This window comes from Cibotium barometz, chromosome 62 (genome assembly GCF_041138505.1).
Source record: "Cibotium barometz isolate CiBa-2024 chromosome 62, ASM4113850v1, whole genome shotgun sequence".
Taxonomy (NCBI): domain Eukaryota; kingdom Viridiplantae; phylum Streptophyta; class Polypodiopsida; order Cyatheales; family Cibotiaceae; genus Cibotium; species Cibotium barometz.
The window spans coordinates 15,489,335-15,506,732 of NC_141107.1; the positions used below are offsets into that span (position 1 = coordinate 15,489,335).

The 17,398-nt window shown below is 47.7% G+C and overlaps 1 protein-coding gene across 6 annotated transcripts in view; it reads left to right on the forward strand.

Annotated features, from left to right (window-relative positions):
- Nucleotides 1–17,398, forward strand: part of LOC147604177 (calmodulin-binding transcription activator 3-like) — a 162,936-nt gene that overhangs the window by 49,101 nt on the left and 96,437 nt on the right. For all 6 annotated transcript variants that reach the window (XM_086795557.1, XM_086795559.1, XM_086795558.1 and 3 more), the window contains exon 4: nt 3,256–3,344. In XM_086795557.1, the coding sequence (XP_086651683.1) occupies nt 3,256–3,344 (89 nt within the window). The remainder of the gene's footprint in view (nt 1–3,255; nt 3,345–17,398) is intronic.

Consider the following 17,398-nt stretch of genomic DNA (forward strand, 5'->3'; position numbering starts at 1 on the left):
ATCCTTCTTTGATGTAATGTGTCTAGAAGCTCCACTGTCAAAGTACCAAATGACTTGTTTCTCATTCACATTGAGAGGCAAGTGCTCCTGTGATGCATCATAACTACATACCAAGAATGCCCAATCATCTTGCACAAAGTGAGCTGAATCCTCAGCCTTTGTTGCAGGCATACTGGAAGAGTCCACTAATAAATCTGATTCCTTTTTCTTCTCTTTAGCCTCTCGCTTACTGCACTCACTAATGTAGTACCTTGGTTTCTTGTAGTAGTGACACTTTCCCTTCTTCTTGGGCTGATTTGCATCGCTTTTGCCTTTGTTTGATGGTTGTCCAGAATCAGCCTTGGGCTGATAGCCACGCTTTGCTTTTCCTTTGTCCTGACTCCTTATCACGGGCAACTAAAGCTTGATCACCGGCGTCAAACCGAGTCATGCAGCTGAGTCCCCTTGCACTGCATATGGCGCAAGTCTTTTTTGCTCGGTGGTAGCACGGCTTCAATCTTGCGTTTGGCCCATTAGCTAGCGTTTAGGCTTCCCAATGACAGTTTGCTTCCCAGGCCTTAGGAAAGAGTACCTTCCTCTTCTCCCAGTGATTGGTGGTGTCATCGGGAGAGTGATAGAGTCCTCCCCCCACTGCCATGTGCCATGGAAGACTTATTCTTCCGCGTTTGTTCCTCCTGTAATAGCAAACCAACCAACTCTTCAAACAATAGGGGTTGAGGGTTGCCCCTCAATGACAAGGTGAGAGAAGTGTGGAAGTTGAGGTACGACTCTGGCAATGAATTCAATGTCCATGATACAAGTTCTTTTTCCGGTACGACTTCATCTATATTGAGCAATTGCTCTCTAAGATCCTAGATCTTAGTTACATGATCAACCATACTATGATGTTTTTGCATGTCCAAGTTTTCAAGCTCTTTCTTAAAAAAGGCAACTTTGGCCTCATTCTTGGCTTGATACGTGGTCTCCAAGACTTCCCATGCACACTGTGATGTTTTACATGACCGAATGTGTGGGTAATTGATCTCTTCATTGATAAAGAGATCACTACCATGGCATGGGCATCACGTGCATCCCACCTTTTTCTGCTCTGGAGTGGCAACTACAAATGAATTGAGCTCTGCCTCCAGCACTGATCCATAGAGTTTGGCCACGGTGTGCCAGCCATGATTGTCCTGTATTTAGTAGGATGAAGTGTATCTCAACTTTGACGATGGGGGTGATGGTGTTAAAGGACCAAGAGGGTGGAAATCCTTTACAAAGGGCTCTATTGAACATGTAGGTGCTTGGCGCTTCATGATTTGCCCAATCCGTACCTCATGCTTAAGACGGGAGCATGTGGCTGGGTTTTATCATCATACCAACACCTCCATCATACCTCTGGAGGGCTGTAGTAATATCTCTCGTTTGAGATGGAAGCTCTCCATGCTGTCGAAGAATGTTTCAGATTTGCAGCTGACAGGTAGAAATGAGGATGGTCCTTAGATTCCAACAGCCCTCTAGGTGGTATCATCTAGAAGAAGCTCGTGATGGATGGCTGTAAGGTGTCTCGGACCAGACTCACCTCAGGTCTCTATGTTGTTCAATCTAACCAAGTATAGCACTAGGCAATGCTGATCTTGGAAATTGATAATCTTGTACACTCGGCCAAATTCCTATCTGAAGAGGCGATGAAATCTCCCTTGGATCTCATAGTGCACTGGACATCTGCAATTAAAATGTTATAATTCGTCCTCCATGGCAGACTCCGTTCTCCCTGGCAATGCCCTCTGCTCTGCTTATTTCCACTTTGAGGTGGTGAGACTCGACTCAAATACAATCATAATCTACATGGTGTATGCTTATTTCCACTTTGAGGTTGTAAGACTCGACTCAAATACAATCATAATCTGCATGGCGTATGACACGTGTCTATGCAGGAATCTAGTATTATGGATAAATCCATCGGCTAGGATATGCAGGAATTGATCTTGGTAAAACAGCATCTTCAGGAGTAGAGTTAGTATGAGTATGCAGGCCAAGGAGATGAAAATGAATAATCTGGTTAACATTCTGATCAGTGAGAAGGGAGGGTTCATCTATGCTCTACTAGAAGGGTGGCAAATGGTCCATGTGAAGCCCCTCACGAGTTTACGTCTATCCAGGGTGCAGGGGCAGTATAGGTATGTCACCGTCCGGAAAAGTACATCCACTATCAATGTGCTGCTCATAACTATGCAACGAACGATGGAACGAGGCACTGTTGGTTTGCTCCAAATCATGTGGGAAAACATCATAACCTGGAGCTTCTGAATCCTCCTTCCCAGAATCTGGTTGCTAAAAGAAGGCCCCATACATCATTGCCGGAGTCTCTAAATGTCAAATAGCCATCCCGGGTTTCTGAAAGCGTGTTTGGAAGCAGTGTCTCTCAAGAAGGGCCTAGGTTGCATTTCCACTCACCTCGCCAGGGCTGCTGATGGGCTGGTGAAGGTAACCCCCAGATAAACATAAGGTTGCATTTCCACTGCATGTGAGGTATTGAAATTCATCACCTTAATCTTTTGCCAAAGTTAACTGTAAGGTGTAAGGTCTTGCTGCTCACAAAACACATGAAGTGCATTGAAATGTCTCTGTAGCCCCTTTGCTCAATCTGAGATGAGCACTATGTCATGGGCATATAGTAGGATCAGGACTGGGGTGTGTGCCCGAGGAGAACCTGCCCCTCTATATTCCTTCCATGGTGATCTAGCTCCCTAATCTCGAAGTCTCTAGCCCAGCTGATGTGATACATGTCAAAGTTATGCTGCCATATTATATTAGTGGAAATATTTGTTATATAGAAATTGTCAAAGGACGCATTTATTTGCTCTTAGACGACGATGCCATCCTCATATTTGAGCTTAAAAATATCATGCTCTAGATTACCAAAAGGGTTATACCTACCTAGCCTATCTGTTGCCTATCCTAAAAGGTGGAGTTTTCTGCAGGATATAGCATCCTGCTATAAGAAGATGCAGTCCATCTTAAATGTCATTACGGATCCACACGTATGCTTATGTATGTCTTATTCAAAAATCATGATCCACTCTCTTAGTGTCTTTGAATTCATTAATGCAATCCTATCAATTTCTCTATGTTGGTCATCTATCTATTTATATGAAAGGGTTCATATAAATTTTTTTGCATGAGCTTGAGTACATTTTTTGAATTTTACTGATTTTGAGTGGACTTGTACTGGCTCGCAAACTCATCTTGGCTTACCCTACCTGTGTTTTTCAGGCTGGAAACAAGGATGTTATACATTGTTATTATGCACATGGTGAGGATAACCCGAAATTTCAACGTCGAAGCTATTGGCTACTTGAAGGGTATATTTCAGCTTTTTCAGTTGCTGTTGAAACTGTGCTACTTATTTCTCCATGTTGTTTGTATATATCTTTAACAGAAACATCCATATCAAAGTCACTCTCCCTACCATCCTCTCGAAACTATACTCTTAGATGTTCATCAGTTCACCACAATTCCACCTGTAACATAATTTGCCCTCAAGATCTTAATAATTCACTTAATCAATGACAAGAGTATTCGGTGTGTGTGCATGCATGCTTCGTGTGCAAATGTTGCAATGTATACTGAAGTATGGGCCAGTTGATGGTGAGTGGGATCACCTCAGTAGAGATTGGGGTCAGTCAGAGATAATACTTTGTACCGGATGTTTAGGTTGAGATGGAACTGCACTCCGAATAAAAGGAGCATGACGTGAAAGCGGTTTAGCAGAAACTTGTGGTATAGGTTGTCCTTTACGCAAATAGATGGGTGCCATGTTGATTGGTCCAATGCCCATGGCCTTTGGAAAAGCTCCACAAACAGTGCACTGTACCATACAATGCTATCATTAATTTCAATCAATCAACCACCAAGATCTAGTTTCAGGATTCCTTCCTCTTAACGAATGGAGAAATGCCATGATAACGGTGTACATAGGGTGTTCTGGTATGATCTTGATAATCCACTTAATCGACAACAAGACCATGCAAATATGATATGCAATAGAGTACTTTTTGCATGCTTAGCGTAGACATTGTAATGGGGACCCAAGTATGGGTTAGTCTTCCCTTGCAAGTATTCTTCTCTTCCAGAATTTCAGTGTTAAGTTTGGTGTCTTACCTTGCGTGATTCAATGTCGTGGGGACTTCGCTGAAGAGCCACAAATGCAATTTCCCATTGTGGGTGCGCTAGCCTCTCTCCCCGGATCGCCTCTCCGTTGTAACACCAACAAGCTCCACCACTATTGGGGTGTGGAGGAGCTAATGTCGCCTGGATGGAAGGAAGAAGAGATCCCTATACTAGCTCACTCCAGGCAAGCAGTGGGAGAAGAAATCTCATGCAAGTAGGAAGCCCAAATCATACGCAATCACGTAAGCATCTGGAACTTGGTTGAACACAATGCTAATCAATACACTTAAATACACTAAGATTTGATGGACACTTGCTCAAATACAAGAAGTAATTTGCTGAATTGACAAGAGACACACAATGAGCCAGAATGGCCGACCCTTCTCTCAAATAAAGTATATTGATATTGGGAGGATCCAGTATATAGTGTCATGGGCATTTCTGACTAGATTTCCATACCAATGCATATGAATACAGTATTGTAAACAAGTGGTTGTCGATGTAGACTTGCAATCCACACTACCCTCTCAAGTGCCCATGCTCCCTACCATTTGCTCTCTATTGCTCCACCAACACATGGTAGCAACAATCTGCAAGAGAGCACGTAGGACAGGAGAACACTACACAGGGTATGCGATCTTGTAATCCGGTTTCTCCCTCCTGCTACTTGCTTCCATATTTAAGCATAAAAGCTTACCAATTGCAAGTAGAGTCGATGACAACGGAAGTCTTCGCGATGGAAGTCCTTGGAATGATGAGATCTTCAATTTGTCGCATTTCTTTGCGACAAAATTCTTCAAGAGGATGAAGATAACCTTGGGAAAGCTTCCCCTATGGTTCAACTTGAGAAAGGAGGGCTGAAATTAGGGTTTTCAGCAAAAAGACTAGAAATTACAGCAATAAAGAGAGCTGTTTTGCTGAATTTTAGTCATTGGGAGTGTGTAGGAGAGTTATTAGTATCCGGAAACACTCTTGGAAGCTTGAGAAACACCTTAGCAAGCTTGGAAATGGAGTTGGGAAGGAGAAAGTGCAGAAAATGCAGCCCAACAGCCCTCATGAAGGAGACGCCAATCTCTAGAGAGAGGAGTGAGGTGGTGAGTTGTCCAGTGTAGGTGGCAGGCAGCTGCTTTGTGGAGCAAGCTAGAGTGGACACATGGCTGGTTACTCCCTTTGTACAAAGGGGATAAGGTCTGGGCGGTGGACATTAGGTTGTCCACCTCGGGACATCAGTGTATGTGAACATTGGACTGGTCATAATTTATAAGTGAGTTTTGGTCGTCCAAAACTTAATGAGGTGTGTACACACTCACTTATAAATTAGTGCTAACTCCTAAGGCTAGGTTTATGACCAATACTTACCACCTATCACATGCCACATAACCATGTCAGTAGACAGTTTCACACACACGGTTCGCGGGCGAGCGTCCCCTTATCCGGAACTACACATTGGTCAAGCAAGCATGAAAACAACATGCAATTTCAATTGCAAGCAAGCACATAAAGATGCTATGCAATGCAGCATTGGTATGGACCATCCCCGTTCATGGGACTATACCAAAATAGACGTGCTCTAGGCAAGTACACGAGGTACCAGACCCAATGGAACACCAATCCACCAAGCATTTCCGGGCATGTACACAGAAGGCACAAGTCCCAACGGAAAGCCAAGTCCACAGTATCACATGAGTGGCATCAATCCCCGGCATAAACAATTGCCATGGACACCAGTCGAATGTACATACATGATAAGAAAGCACGGGTGGACCAATTGGGTGGCCAAATGGTGACAACATCTATTAGGCTATGCAAGATTCAAAACACAAAGCATGCAAGAGTGTCAGAGAGGAGGAGGAGAGCTCACACACCATGTATTGTCAAGGGGAATGACTACTTGTGTTGCTCAATGTCAAAATTGGTTATATACATGAAGCTAGTTTTCACACTTGAACGGTCAAGACTTACTAGTCTACCTTTCAACAAGTATATACATGAAGGCTTTGGACTTCTCCAATCTATCCATTAAGCTCACCTAAGGTTGCTTTATATATTCTGGGCTCATATACAGGGACCTTTCAGATTTGCACATGCAAAGCGCACTGTTTTCATGAGGGAGTGGGATCAAGGGATCTTTTTCTCAATGACCCCCAAGGACTCTCTTGGCACCTTTGTGCCCGATATTGGCTGAGATCACCCTACATTTTGGGATGAGGTTTTGTTTTGTTCCGGCTTCCAGCTGCGATTTTGTAAGGTTTATTCATACTTAATAGAAGTCTCCTTTTTGCAAAAGAAAAAAAGAAAAAGGAGCAGCTTCTACACTTGCTTGGGACGTTTACGTGCAGCCTGATCTGTTGCTCCTCCTGTACAACCAACAACCAATAATTGGTTTGGACAGCTGTCCTCAATCGTGTTTATTTTGGTCCCATTGCTTAATAGTTAAGTGCTCTGAGATCCATGCTCCTGGTTATAAAGTAAGCTCTACACTCCTACTGCACATGAATCTTTTTGAATAATAATGGCTATGTCAATTTGAGAGATCTTGCAAGTTGCTACTCTTAAGTTTAGAGATTAGAGCAAGTTGTTCAGCGGTTAAAAAGCATAATGTGCGCAAAACCTTGTCGCTTGACTTTAAACTTGACATGACATGTTATCATTGGTGTTTGGTTTAGGGTTAGATTTAGATTTAGCAATGAAGCATAATGAGATAAGGTACAAAGTACAATATGTGACCTTTAAAGGTCACTTACACACCGTAAGGGTGTGTTCACACTCCAGGGAAAAAACCCTTCAATATACAAAGGTAAAAAGTGGCCCGTGTGGAGAATTATTACTCAGTTCACACGTCACTACTATAAACTTACAAATGCCCCATGTAGTGATGATGTGAACATGTACAGAGTGAGTAACTGCAGATCAATCTACTGTTCGACATCCGTCCGTCATTGCTCGTCCTAAATCTTGGGACTCGGCACTCTTCTGGCTGAGGGCTTGGCACTGTTCAGACTCGGCGCCTTCATGCTCCCTGCTGCTAGCAGTTGCTCGTCACGTCACAATGCGCATCGTTGCACATGTGCTGTCCTTATTTGGCCAGACACCCATCAAACCCAACACTGCCTCATTGGCTGCCACCTTGGCACATCCAGCGCACCCCTTGTGCACAGCCAGGCTCTTCATCACCCTACATTTTTTTGGTGCCCATCACATCACCTACGTTTTTTGCGCCCCTCACTTAACTGAATTTTGGCGCACCGTCACACCCTACTCCACCTTTATTATGGCTCACCATCACATCCTCACACACCTATGCTTTTTTGGCGCCTTTCACCTTACTAAAATTTGGCGCACCGTCTTACCCGCTTCAACCGGCGGCGAATTCTTTTGCGCCCCCTTGCTGCTTTTTGCACACCTGCCTCAACTAGTGTTTTTTTTGCGCTCCTTGCTGCTTTTTGGTGCACTGTGACACCCCGGCTTCCTTTAGGCGCCTCACTCATCTCCACCTTGCTTTTTTAGCGCACACCAACTCTCAACATCCTCCTCAGCTCACCCTCCTTGTTCTCTTTGCGACTTCAACCATCACCCCTTCACTCCTTTCGGCCCGCCATCTCCCAACAAATATCTTTCCCCTAGAACCTTTTGGCTCACCATCTCACCATCCCTTTCCTTCACTTTTCAGCCATCCCACTACTTCCAATAGTTGGCGCCATGCTTCCCAGCACCTTCTTCCTCTTGTGGCACACCATCTTCAAACCATCTCACCCACACCATCTCCATGGCCTCCCCTCCAACAACCTCCACATCAGCCACCACTACCCCACACACCTCCGCCACTCTCCCACGGTCCACCCTTGCCACTCTCCCAGGGCCTCCCCGTCTCCATCCTCACCGCCACTCCTCCACTGGTGTCCATTTCCCCTAAGTCCAACCCAACAGCTTCTCATGCCTGAGTGCGTGCGCCTAACCCAGGCTTTGGCCCACCTTCTCTTGCATGCCACTTTGGTTCGCCTCCTCCCGCCGGTCCACAGTTTGGCGCACCTCCATTTGCGGGCCCGAGCTTCAATCCACATACAGGATTTTTTGCAAGCCCGAGCTACATCTTCGGTACCCCTACCGGTCCGTGATTGTTTGCTGGCCTAACCTCTTTCTATCGGGCACCTGCAGGTCCAAGTTTCTCTTCGAACCAAAGCTTCATATTTGGGGGACCAAGCCCATTTCCTGCTAGTGCAGAACAGCAATTGTCATTCTTCGGAACTACCCCTCCAGGTACAAGCTCACACTTTGGAACACCTCTTGCCGGCGCGGGCTCACCTGCCGGTCCAACTTTTGCCACTACCACACAACCTCTTCGTTTGCCCTCTACACCAGTTTCTAATGTAGACACCTTGCAGCTCCAGCCCAAAATCTGCACTTCAGTTTCCTCACCACCCTCGTCTCCACTTCATACCAGGCCAACCTAGGGCCGTCCCACTGCAGCCTCACCCAGAGCTGGAACATGTCTACCTCTGCTGCTCCACGCGGCTGCCAACACAGAACTTCCTTGCCATTGCCACAGATGATGACGTTCCGATGGATAACATTGATTTATCCTCTGCTTCCACCACCACCCCTGAAGGCTCTCCCTACTCCACCCCGTCACCTGGGTTTGACACCAACGACCCAACCTACATGCCATCTGATGAGCAATCTGAACCACCAACCCAGTTGCCACAGGCTGCCCCAACTCCTTCAAATCTTCTTATCACTCCTTTCCAAATCGCCCCATACCGCAACTCTCACCAGCACACTTTTATGAGTCTAACCCATTCCGAAGCCCCCATTCCCTCTTCACTCCTTCTGAGCTCACCACACTCGACCTGACAGGTTTGGCTACCATTCCAACTTCCTCCTGCAGATCCCACATTGTGTGCCTCCCTCATCCGCAACTTCCCTCACTTTGGTCTTGCCAATAACCTCACCTTTCGTCTCTCTGCCATAGCTCTTTCAGATATGGTTGGCCCCCCTAACCCTTTCATTCATAGGCGCTGGTCCAACATCCTTATCACCAGCATCCCCACCACTGAAATGAGCACCTCTACTCTTTCTCTTATTACAGGAGATAGAGCTTCTCCTCGCCACTTACCTCTCTTCACCCTTTTTCATTACTTCTTTCTATTCCGTGACTTACCCACCAACCCCCGCCCACTTACTTCTTCTTTTGCCACATGGGCCTTCTATTGCTTATACACGGGCATACAATTCGCAATAAATGCCATAGATTCCGTGCCCAGCACCAGCTCCCATCCATCTCCAACTTTGCTTGGCCCAGTGTTCAGTTCCTTACTTACATTCTGCACTGGGTATTGAGCAGTCATCCTGTGCCACTTTTTTCCCCACTTGCTCGGCTACAGCAAGTACGTGTATGTGTCCGCACCGACCCGCCCGAGCGTCCTCGACAATGTCACCAATATGCACCTTCATCCACAGTTATCCCTTTAACCTTTGCCCCCTTCACTTCATCCACAATCTATGCTTCTTGGGTGACCAAACCGATGGTTTCCCTCACTTAGGAGAGGAATGTGGCCCCTCAAATTGCCAATCTCACTACACTGCTTTCTGCCAGTCTCACTACCTCACCACTCTCCCTACCTGCTAGTCCTGCACCCATAACTTCATCACATGATTCTCTTCCTCTTCTATTCCCTCTGGACTTGTAGCACACCCCGCCGTTGAGCCCACAGGTCACTGATGCTTCCCCTGCGCCCATCGGGGTGAATACCTCTCTCAGCCTTACTGCATACCAACCTTTTTCATCTCCATCCTCGCCATCTGCATCTTCTTCCGATTCTGGAGCCTCGTCCTCCACATCTTGGGATCTCTGAGAATCTCCTTTCACAGATGCCACTCTTGATCCGTTATGGGATGCGCTTCCCTTCACCAAGCTTCTGCACATCTTGGATCTTCCGCGTGCTGCCTGTGCCCAACGTCTTGTGCGCAACTTTGACAGTGTGTCCCTCGAGGCACACATCTACTCTGAGTACCTAACAGATTATTTCATCGTACTATCAGAGGAATGGTCTAGGTTACATGGAGAGCTATGCCGAGCCAACAACATCCAGAAACTATGCTCTCAGGAAGTAACCCGTCTTCAGGAAGAGTTGACACAAGCTACTACTGCTATTACGTAACTTTGTACGGAAGTTACTACTCTCAGATCTTTTCTTACAGCATCCGAGCATCATGCCACCACGCTGGAGGTGGAGCTTTAAGCTAGGTCACACCTTGCTACGGTTGATATGGATCTTGCACAACTTCCCTCTGAGGGAGTAGCTTCAGGCTGTGCGGTAGACTCTGCAGTTTCCTTTTGGAGGCCTCATGGCCACACCTGTTTCCGGTCCGATCTAGAGTTAGAGTGCAGCTACTGGCCACACCTGTTGTCGGTTCGACCCAGAGTCGGAGTGCAGCTACTAGTGGATCCCCATCTACAGGGCAGAATGGCTCTACTGATCCTCCTCACACTGAAAGCCTCTAGTTCAGTTTTGGTTGCTGTTACATTAGAAGTTTAGTATGCAGGCTTTTATTTCACTTCATTGTATGTATAATTGAACATGTTGATCACATTAAGGTCTTGGCAGCCTCTCCATCCTCTACATTGGCTTTTCTCTGCCATTCACCGAGAACGGTGAATCAATTAGTGGTGGACGATCTGTAGCCACCCTAGCTGCCCACTCCTGTCGCCACCTTGGTCCTTCACTTTTGGACTGGACAAAAGTGCCAGCTACCTTGAACGGGTCCAGCCCATTGCATTGACACCTGGGCAAGGCGCACCAGTTGCACTAACACTACAAGGATGCACCACTTGTCTCTTGTGCTCACTTAATGAACACCACGCTCGGCAGTGACGGCAAGGCCAATTGATGGTCACCCTTGGACCAATCCAAAGGCCAAGCGGCATTGTACAAAGGGATATGGGATTGTGTGATGGGGATCATTCTGGCAATACTAGTCTCTCATCTATTTCGTGTTCCCATGTTCTCGCCATTCTTACTGTTCTTGCTCATCTGCGTGCCCTTGCTCATCTCTGTTCTTGCTCATTTGTGTGTGTTCTATGTGCTAGTGAGCTATGCGTGCGCCCCTTAGCTCACGTTCCTCCTAGCTTGTTACAACTCCTGAGGGCATACTTCCCTAGAGGGGACCTTGTGTTCACTGTGGTGTACACTGCCCTAGTCCAGTGCCGGGCAAAGAGGTGTGCTATAGCAACAAAACAGTGTCATCATCACGCTGAAATAATGCAACAGACCCAGACCTATCATCTCAAATGATGCACGTAATTCAGCTTTGAAAGCTGAAATCTGATCATCATTAGGGCGTGTGAGCTGCATGTCATCCACATATAGGATGAGGATCATTAAATCCTCTCCAATCATGAGCATAGTCTTATTTCTTTCTAGAGATCTGGAGCATCCCCCGTCTGCACACCTGCTCCCCCCCGCCATCACTCCTCTCCCCTCTTCCGCATTCTCCTTCGTGCAGCCCCGGCCTCCCTCCTGAGCGCACTTGCCGGCCATCGCCTTCACCCACCTTTCCCCTCCTCCTGCGCACTGCTCCTCCTGGAGCTGCCTTCTGCCATTCTGACCACGTGTGCCCTGGCCCTCTGCCCTTCTACCCGCCTCCTATGTGATGTCTGCCCATCTACCCCCCATCTGCCTCCTGTGCGCCCTCACCTCCAACGCGCCCCCTGCCTCCTTTGCTTCCCTCCTGCTGCCCTTCCTCTCCACCCCTCCTTTCCTCTAGTGTGCACCCCTCCTTCGCCTTTCTTTCCTCCTTGTGCCCCCACCTCGTTGTTCTACTTTCGTGCTTCCATCCACTGCCTCCTCTCCGGTTGGGAGTCCTTCCCCCTTTATTGCTCTCCACCTCCCTTCTTCCTTCTCTTGTTGCACTCCATTCTTGCCATCTTCTCATTGACTTCCCTCTCGTCAAGTTTTTTGCACTCAGGCTGTTTTTCTTTTGGATCGGCTTCCTTTGTTCTTCACCCCTTCAGGAGGACTCCATGGCAGCCACTCCGTCAACCCCGACCGAGGCCGCCATCACCCCCTGCCTTTTCATTGAAGCTCTTATCTTAGCATCAACAATAGCCTCTCTCAAAGCCTCAACTTTTGTATGCAAGATTGTGGGTAGCCATCTAGCATGTAACCTGCCTCGTGACTTACTCCAGGCCATACCCTTGGGCGCCACTACTACCAAGTGGAGTTCGACACCCCATTAGCTTCGGGCGGCATGCTGCTGAGCCCCGTTGCGTTGTGCACGACCCATGCGTCTTTCGCACGTTGGCATCACGGTTTTGATATGCCTCGACCCTCTTGCTGGACTATTTGGATTCCCGATCACATTCTGCTTTCTAGGACTCATGGAGTACTCTCCGCTTCTCCCTATCATCGGGAGAACGATAGGGCAAATGCCGGGATCCCGGCGACAACCGCCTCGATGTTGACACGTGTGGCTGGGATCCCTTTCACTTCGCATTAGTATTTCCTCAATGGAGAGAGTAGCGCACATCAATCGATGCCTCCCTTGGGACCCCATCCTTCAGCGGTTGGAGTACTCGGGCCTTCCTCGTCGGTGTTTCATTTGTCGTCAGATGGGTCACCTTGCCAAAGCTTGCCCTCATCACCAATCTAGGCAAGCTCTGCACATGGCAAATCTGGAGGGCTAGATGCACGGAAGCTATTGAGGGTGTCCAGATTTTTGGGTCTCAGTGCATTAGTACTATATGGGGTGACATCATCCATACTCTCATGGCTACTTGGGCTCGTATTCAGGGGTCCTCTCCTTCTATGCAGGCATATTTATGAGGGAGTGGGACCATGGCATTTTCTTTTCCTCTAGTCCCATAGGTCTCTCATGGCATCATGATGCTCCTCAGTGGTTGAAATCACCTTACATATTGGGGTGATTTTATTCCTTTCCACCTTACAGCTGTGATTTTTGTATGTCTTTTTTCATACTTAACAGAAGTCTCTTTCTTGAAAAATAAATTAAAAAATCGGTCTGTTAGCTCCCTAATAGAAGTCTCTTTCTTGAAAAATAAATTAAAAAATCAGTCTATCAAGGGAACTGATAGACCGTACTCTAAAAAGTTGCTCTGCCAACCGTGGTGTTTAGTGCATAGAGGTTTAGGGAGCCCATTCTATCCTCTCCAATCCTAATGATCACCCACTGAGCTCTCCTAGTGACAATGGTGCCTGAATCGATCACTACGCGGTAAGGACTACTTGCTGATGGAAATGCATGCCCCGCCCTAGATCCCAAAGGAGCCAAAAGCATGGGACCAAAAAGTGTGACTCTTAGTCCAGTCCCTTCCCAATGCCACCTCTCCCTCCGGCGAGACAAGCCCTAGCACCCTACCCCCGAGAACAAGGATGGGGGTAGGTGGTAGAGACTGGGTGGAGGCAGCACCGAGCCAGAGCAACACGCCGCCACCAGGCGAGTCAAGCATATCGGACCAAGGCGGAAACGATAATGTCAAAGAACCGTTTTGAGCATTTATCTTAGAATCACCCGTTTTGAGCATTTATCTTAGAATCACCCGCCTATAGTACAGGTCCCACATCCCCCCTAGAGGGTCCCAGCATTAGGCCCAACATGGAGACCAATCCCACGGAGTGGTTCGGTATTAGTCATCTCAAATGGAACATAACCCCCCCTCCCGGCGGCATACTGCCGCGGGGCTTTTCTAAAGCACTCCTACCGGCGGCCAATAGCCCTTGACCCTGGGAGGAGCTGCCAGTCGGGTTCCGTCCGCAAAATGATACATCACTTCTCGGAGCCTATAGCGATGACTGTTGTTGCTTCTCCTCTGAGAGCCTTGCCCCTAGAGTCTCCAAGTGATCCCCCCCGAGTCATGGGTCAACTTATGGACTATAGCTTCTTCAGATGCCTACCAATGGATGCGGGTGCCTTTGCAAAGACTTCGGCCCCTCTCCAAGTTTGTGTCATATTTCATCGATCAAAACTTGCCACTCCTAAGAGTGGTGCAGTGATCTTCTTCTTCCCCTTGAATGTAGTAGCAAAGCGAGAGTGGAGTCTAGAGTCTGTCTCCTCCACTAGTCATGGATTGGTGATAGAGCTCTCTCATCAGTTGGGGGACTTGCGCCTCACCGACATTGTCACTCACTTTTGGGGGATGGCGACCTCAAGAGCTCTAGTTTGGAGGTGATCATTTACGTCTACCTTCATGTATCGTTGGAGGTCCCACTGCCCCCTCCTACAGATACCTCTACTGTGATAGTTGGAGCCCAATTTATGCATATAGCCGGGTGAGAGTGGAGTGGGCCCACATGGAGCACAAGATCAGGCAACACCCTAGACATTTGAGCACTAGGACAGATTGTGACTACTGGCCATCCAAACCCTCACCCAACTCTCACAAGGTGGAGGGCAACTCAGAAGCCTCTCAACCCACTAGACCCCTTAGTTGCGAATGGTCTCTTGGAACATTCAAGGATTGGGTGGCCCAGAGTGCCGCTCTATGTGGGGAGTCATTCGCGAGGAGCTATAGAGAGCCTGAGTGGGAGGCTCTATTAACATTTTATTTCTTTGAGGAGCATCACTTGTCAGTTGGTTGTACCCACAAATGTGAGAAGATTTTGCAAGTCAAGAGCCACACCTTTTGGTCACCTGTCACTTGTCAGTTGGTCGTACCCGCAAATGTGGGAAGATTTTGCAAGGCAAGAGCCATACCTTTTGGTCACCTATCTTCAACCCATCTTGGATCCAAGGAGCATGTAACTAGTAGCTTCTTCCAATGGCAGTGGAGGACTCCGGCACCATAGTCCCCGGGAGGGCATAGAGGGTGATTCTCAGGCTTGGGAGGGACCAGGTGGTCCTCAACATTTACACCCCTAACTCCATGGCAGGTCGAGTGGACTTCTAGAGCATGATTCGGCAGAGCCTCCCCTTAACTAATTTTTCGTGTATTGGGGGCGACTTTAATGTGTTAGTGACCATGGAGGATAGACTAGGTGGTAGCCAGGATACCATTTCAGGTGCAAAGCTTACAGCATGGGACGAGCTTGTCTTCACCACCAAGGGACAGGACTCCTAGCATCTCTTGGAGTTTAAGCATAACCTAAGGAGTTTGAGATTCTTCAAATTTGACGAGAGGAGCGCATGCCTGAACCTCTTTCGTTTGGATCATTTCTATGTTGATGAGTCGGCCTATGGACAAATTGATTTGGTGGGTATTTTAACTGGCATTACCTTTTTAGATCATTCACACGTTATCCTCTCTCTATAGGACCCCTGGTGACATGATAGTCAACAGAGCCTCCACATATGCGAGAGCTTGATCTAGGACCTGGAGATCTGCATGAGGATTGAGGAGTTATGGGAGAGCTTGTATTTTAGCAAGGCACAATTATTGGCATATATATGCTAATAAACCATGCCACATATGCTATGAGTAGTGCCACATGTAAACATGGACTAACCTAGGGCACTTTTCTCCCTTTGGGTTTTTCCCCTTGGATATTAGGTGTGAAAGGACACCACACTTATTGTATTATGATATTGTGGAGTCAACTCCCTTGCTCCACACATCTTTGTATTCTGTCTACTTTGAGTAGCAATCACTATCTCTCTCACTCTCTTGAGAGCTTGCAGCTGTGTACCATGTGTGTGTGTGTGTGTGTGTGTGTGTGTGTGTGTGTGTGTTCTTTGTTTCTCTGAAACCCTAACTCCCAACAGCGGTATCCTGCAGATCCCTCTGGCAGTGCTCTGTATGTCGAGTCCGGCGCTGCTCCGTCTGGCATTAGCCAGTTTTCTTTGATGCCGTTCGCAGTCCGTCCGGAAGTCGCCAGTTATTACTGTCGACGTTCGTCCAAGCTCCCGCCGCCTGTCTTGCACCTGGACGGGCACTCCTTCTTCCGGCCCTTTTAGCCTCCAAAAGGGGCGGAGCTAGTGGGGAGGGCTCCACGACCGCCCCGCCCGTCGTCGGCGGAGCTCGCAGCTTGAGAGGCGGCTGAGGGCACAGCTCAGCCTCATTTTGGGCTTACGTGGCACATGCCAAAAATTGGCAAAATTTGGGTCCTAGGCCCTGTCTCGCTGCCGGAGCTTTGACCGCCTTTACACGCGTCCTCGTCGTCCAAAAGTCTTCGCACCCGCGCTGGCCTGCCCCGTCGCCGTGATAGGACCATCAATCGGCCACCGCCTTTGGTGGCCCCGTCGCCAGCACCTGCGCCTGTACCTTCACTGTCTCCAGCAACAGCAAGCTTGTAAGGAGACTCCTAGAAGCACCTGGTCGCCTTCAACTTGAGCAGCCCGTCATTGTTACAGCACCCGGTTGTGACTGTCGCTCCGTGCACAGCAAGGAAGTGCCCTACGACACTCTTGGTTGCTCCCGCCATCATTGTCATCTTCAGCAACATCACGACAGTGCCTACCCAACTCATCATAGCAACCTTTCAAAATCAGGTAACTGATTTTTGGTTCAAATCAAGGGGCTTTTGTGAATTCACTGCTTCGTTGCAAGATTCAAGTGCGGGCACCAATGCAGGGCAACATTTGGCTGCAAAATTCAGGGAATTTTCAGAATTTGGGGTTTTTTCAAAATTTGCACTATTGCATTTGTAGGACAAAGAATTTTGGGGCTTTTCTAAAATTTGTGCTTAATCGCACAATTAAAGCTCATTGGTATGTTGGGTGGAGTGGACAACGGAAGCAATGGAGGCAGAAGCCAGGGAGGAAGCGAGCTGCTGTAGATGTATTGCTAAAATTATAAAAAGTACAAAAGATACACCTAATATGATGAACCCCTAACTGGGTGTCATACATGTACTAGGTGTCCCAATTGGAACTAGTACTAACTGTACCATAGGTCCTAACTGATAATATCTAGGCCTACAAGGCACATACCAAGGAATGAGTGACACCTATGGATAGCCCATAGAGTGGCCTACAAACCCCCCTCGACGGTATGGGCTGAAGTATCCTGGAAACGTCTCAAGATACCTGAAGACTAAAGGTTATGGTTGCACAAATTTGTCCAATATGGATATAGCAACCTATGACTGTACAGAGTAGCAGATCACGTAACAAATGGTACCAAGTGTAAAGCTTGTCGAAAAGCCTCAAACTTTGGTTGCGGGAGAGCCTTCGTGAAGAGATCTGCCAAGTTGTCTTCAGTGGGAATGTAAGACAACTGAATGTCACCATCTGACCATCGTTCTCTGACATAGTGGTAATGAACCTCAATGTGTTTCGTGCGAGCACGAAACAC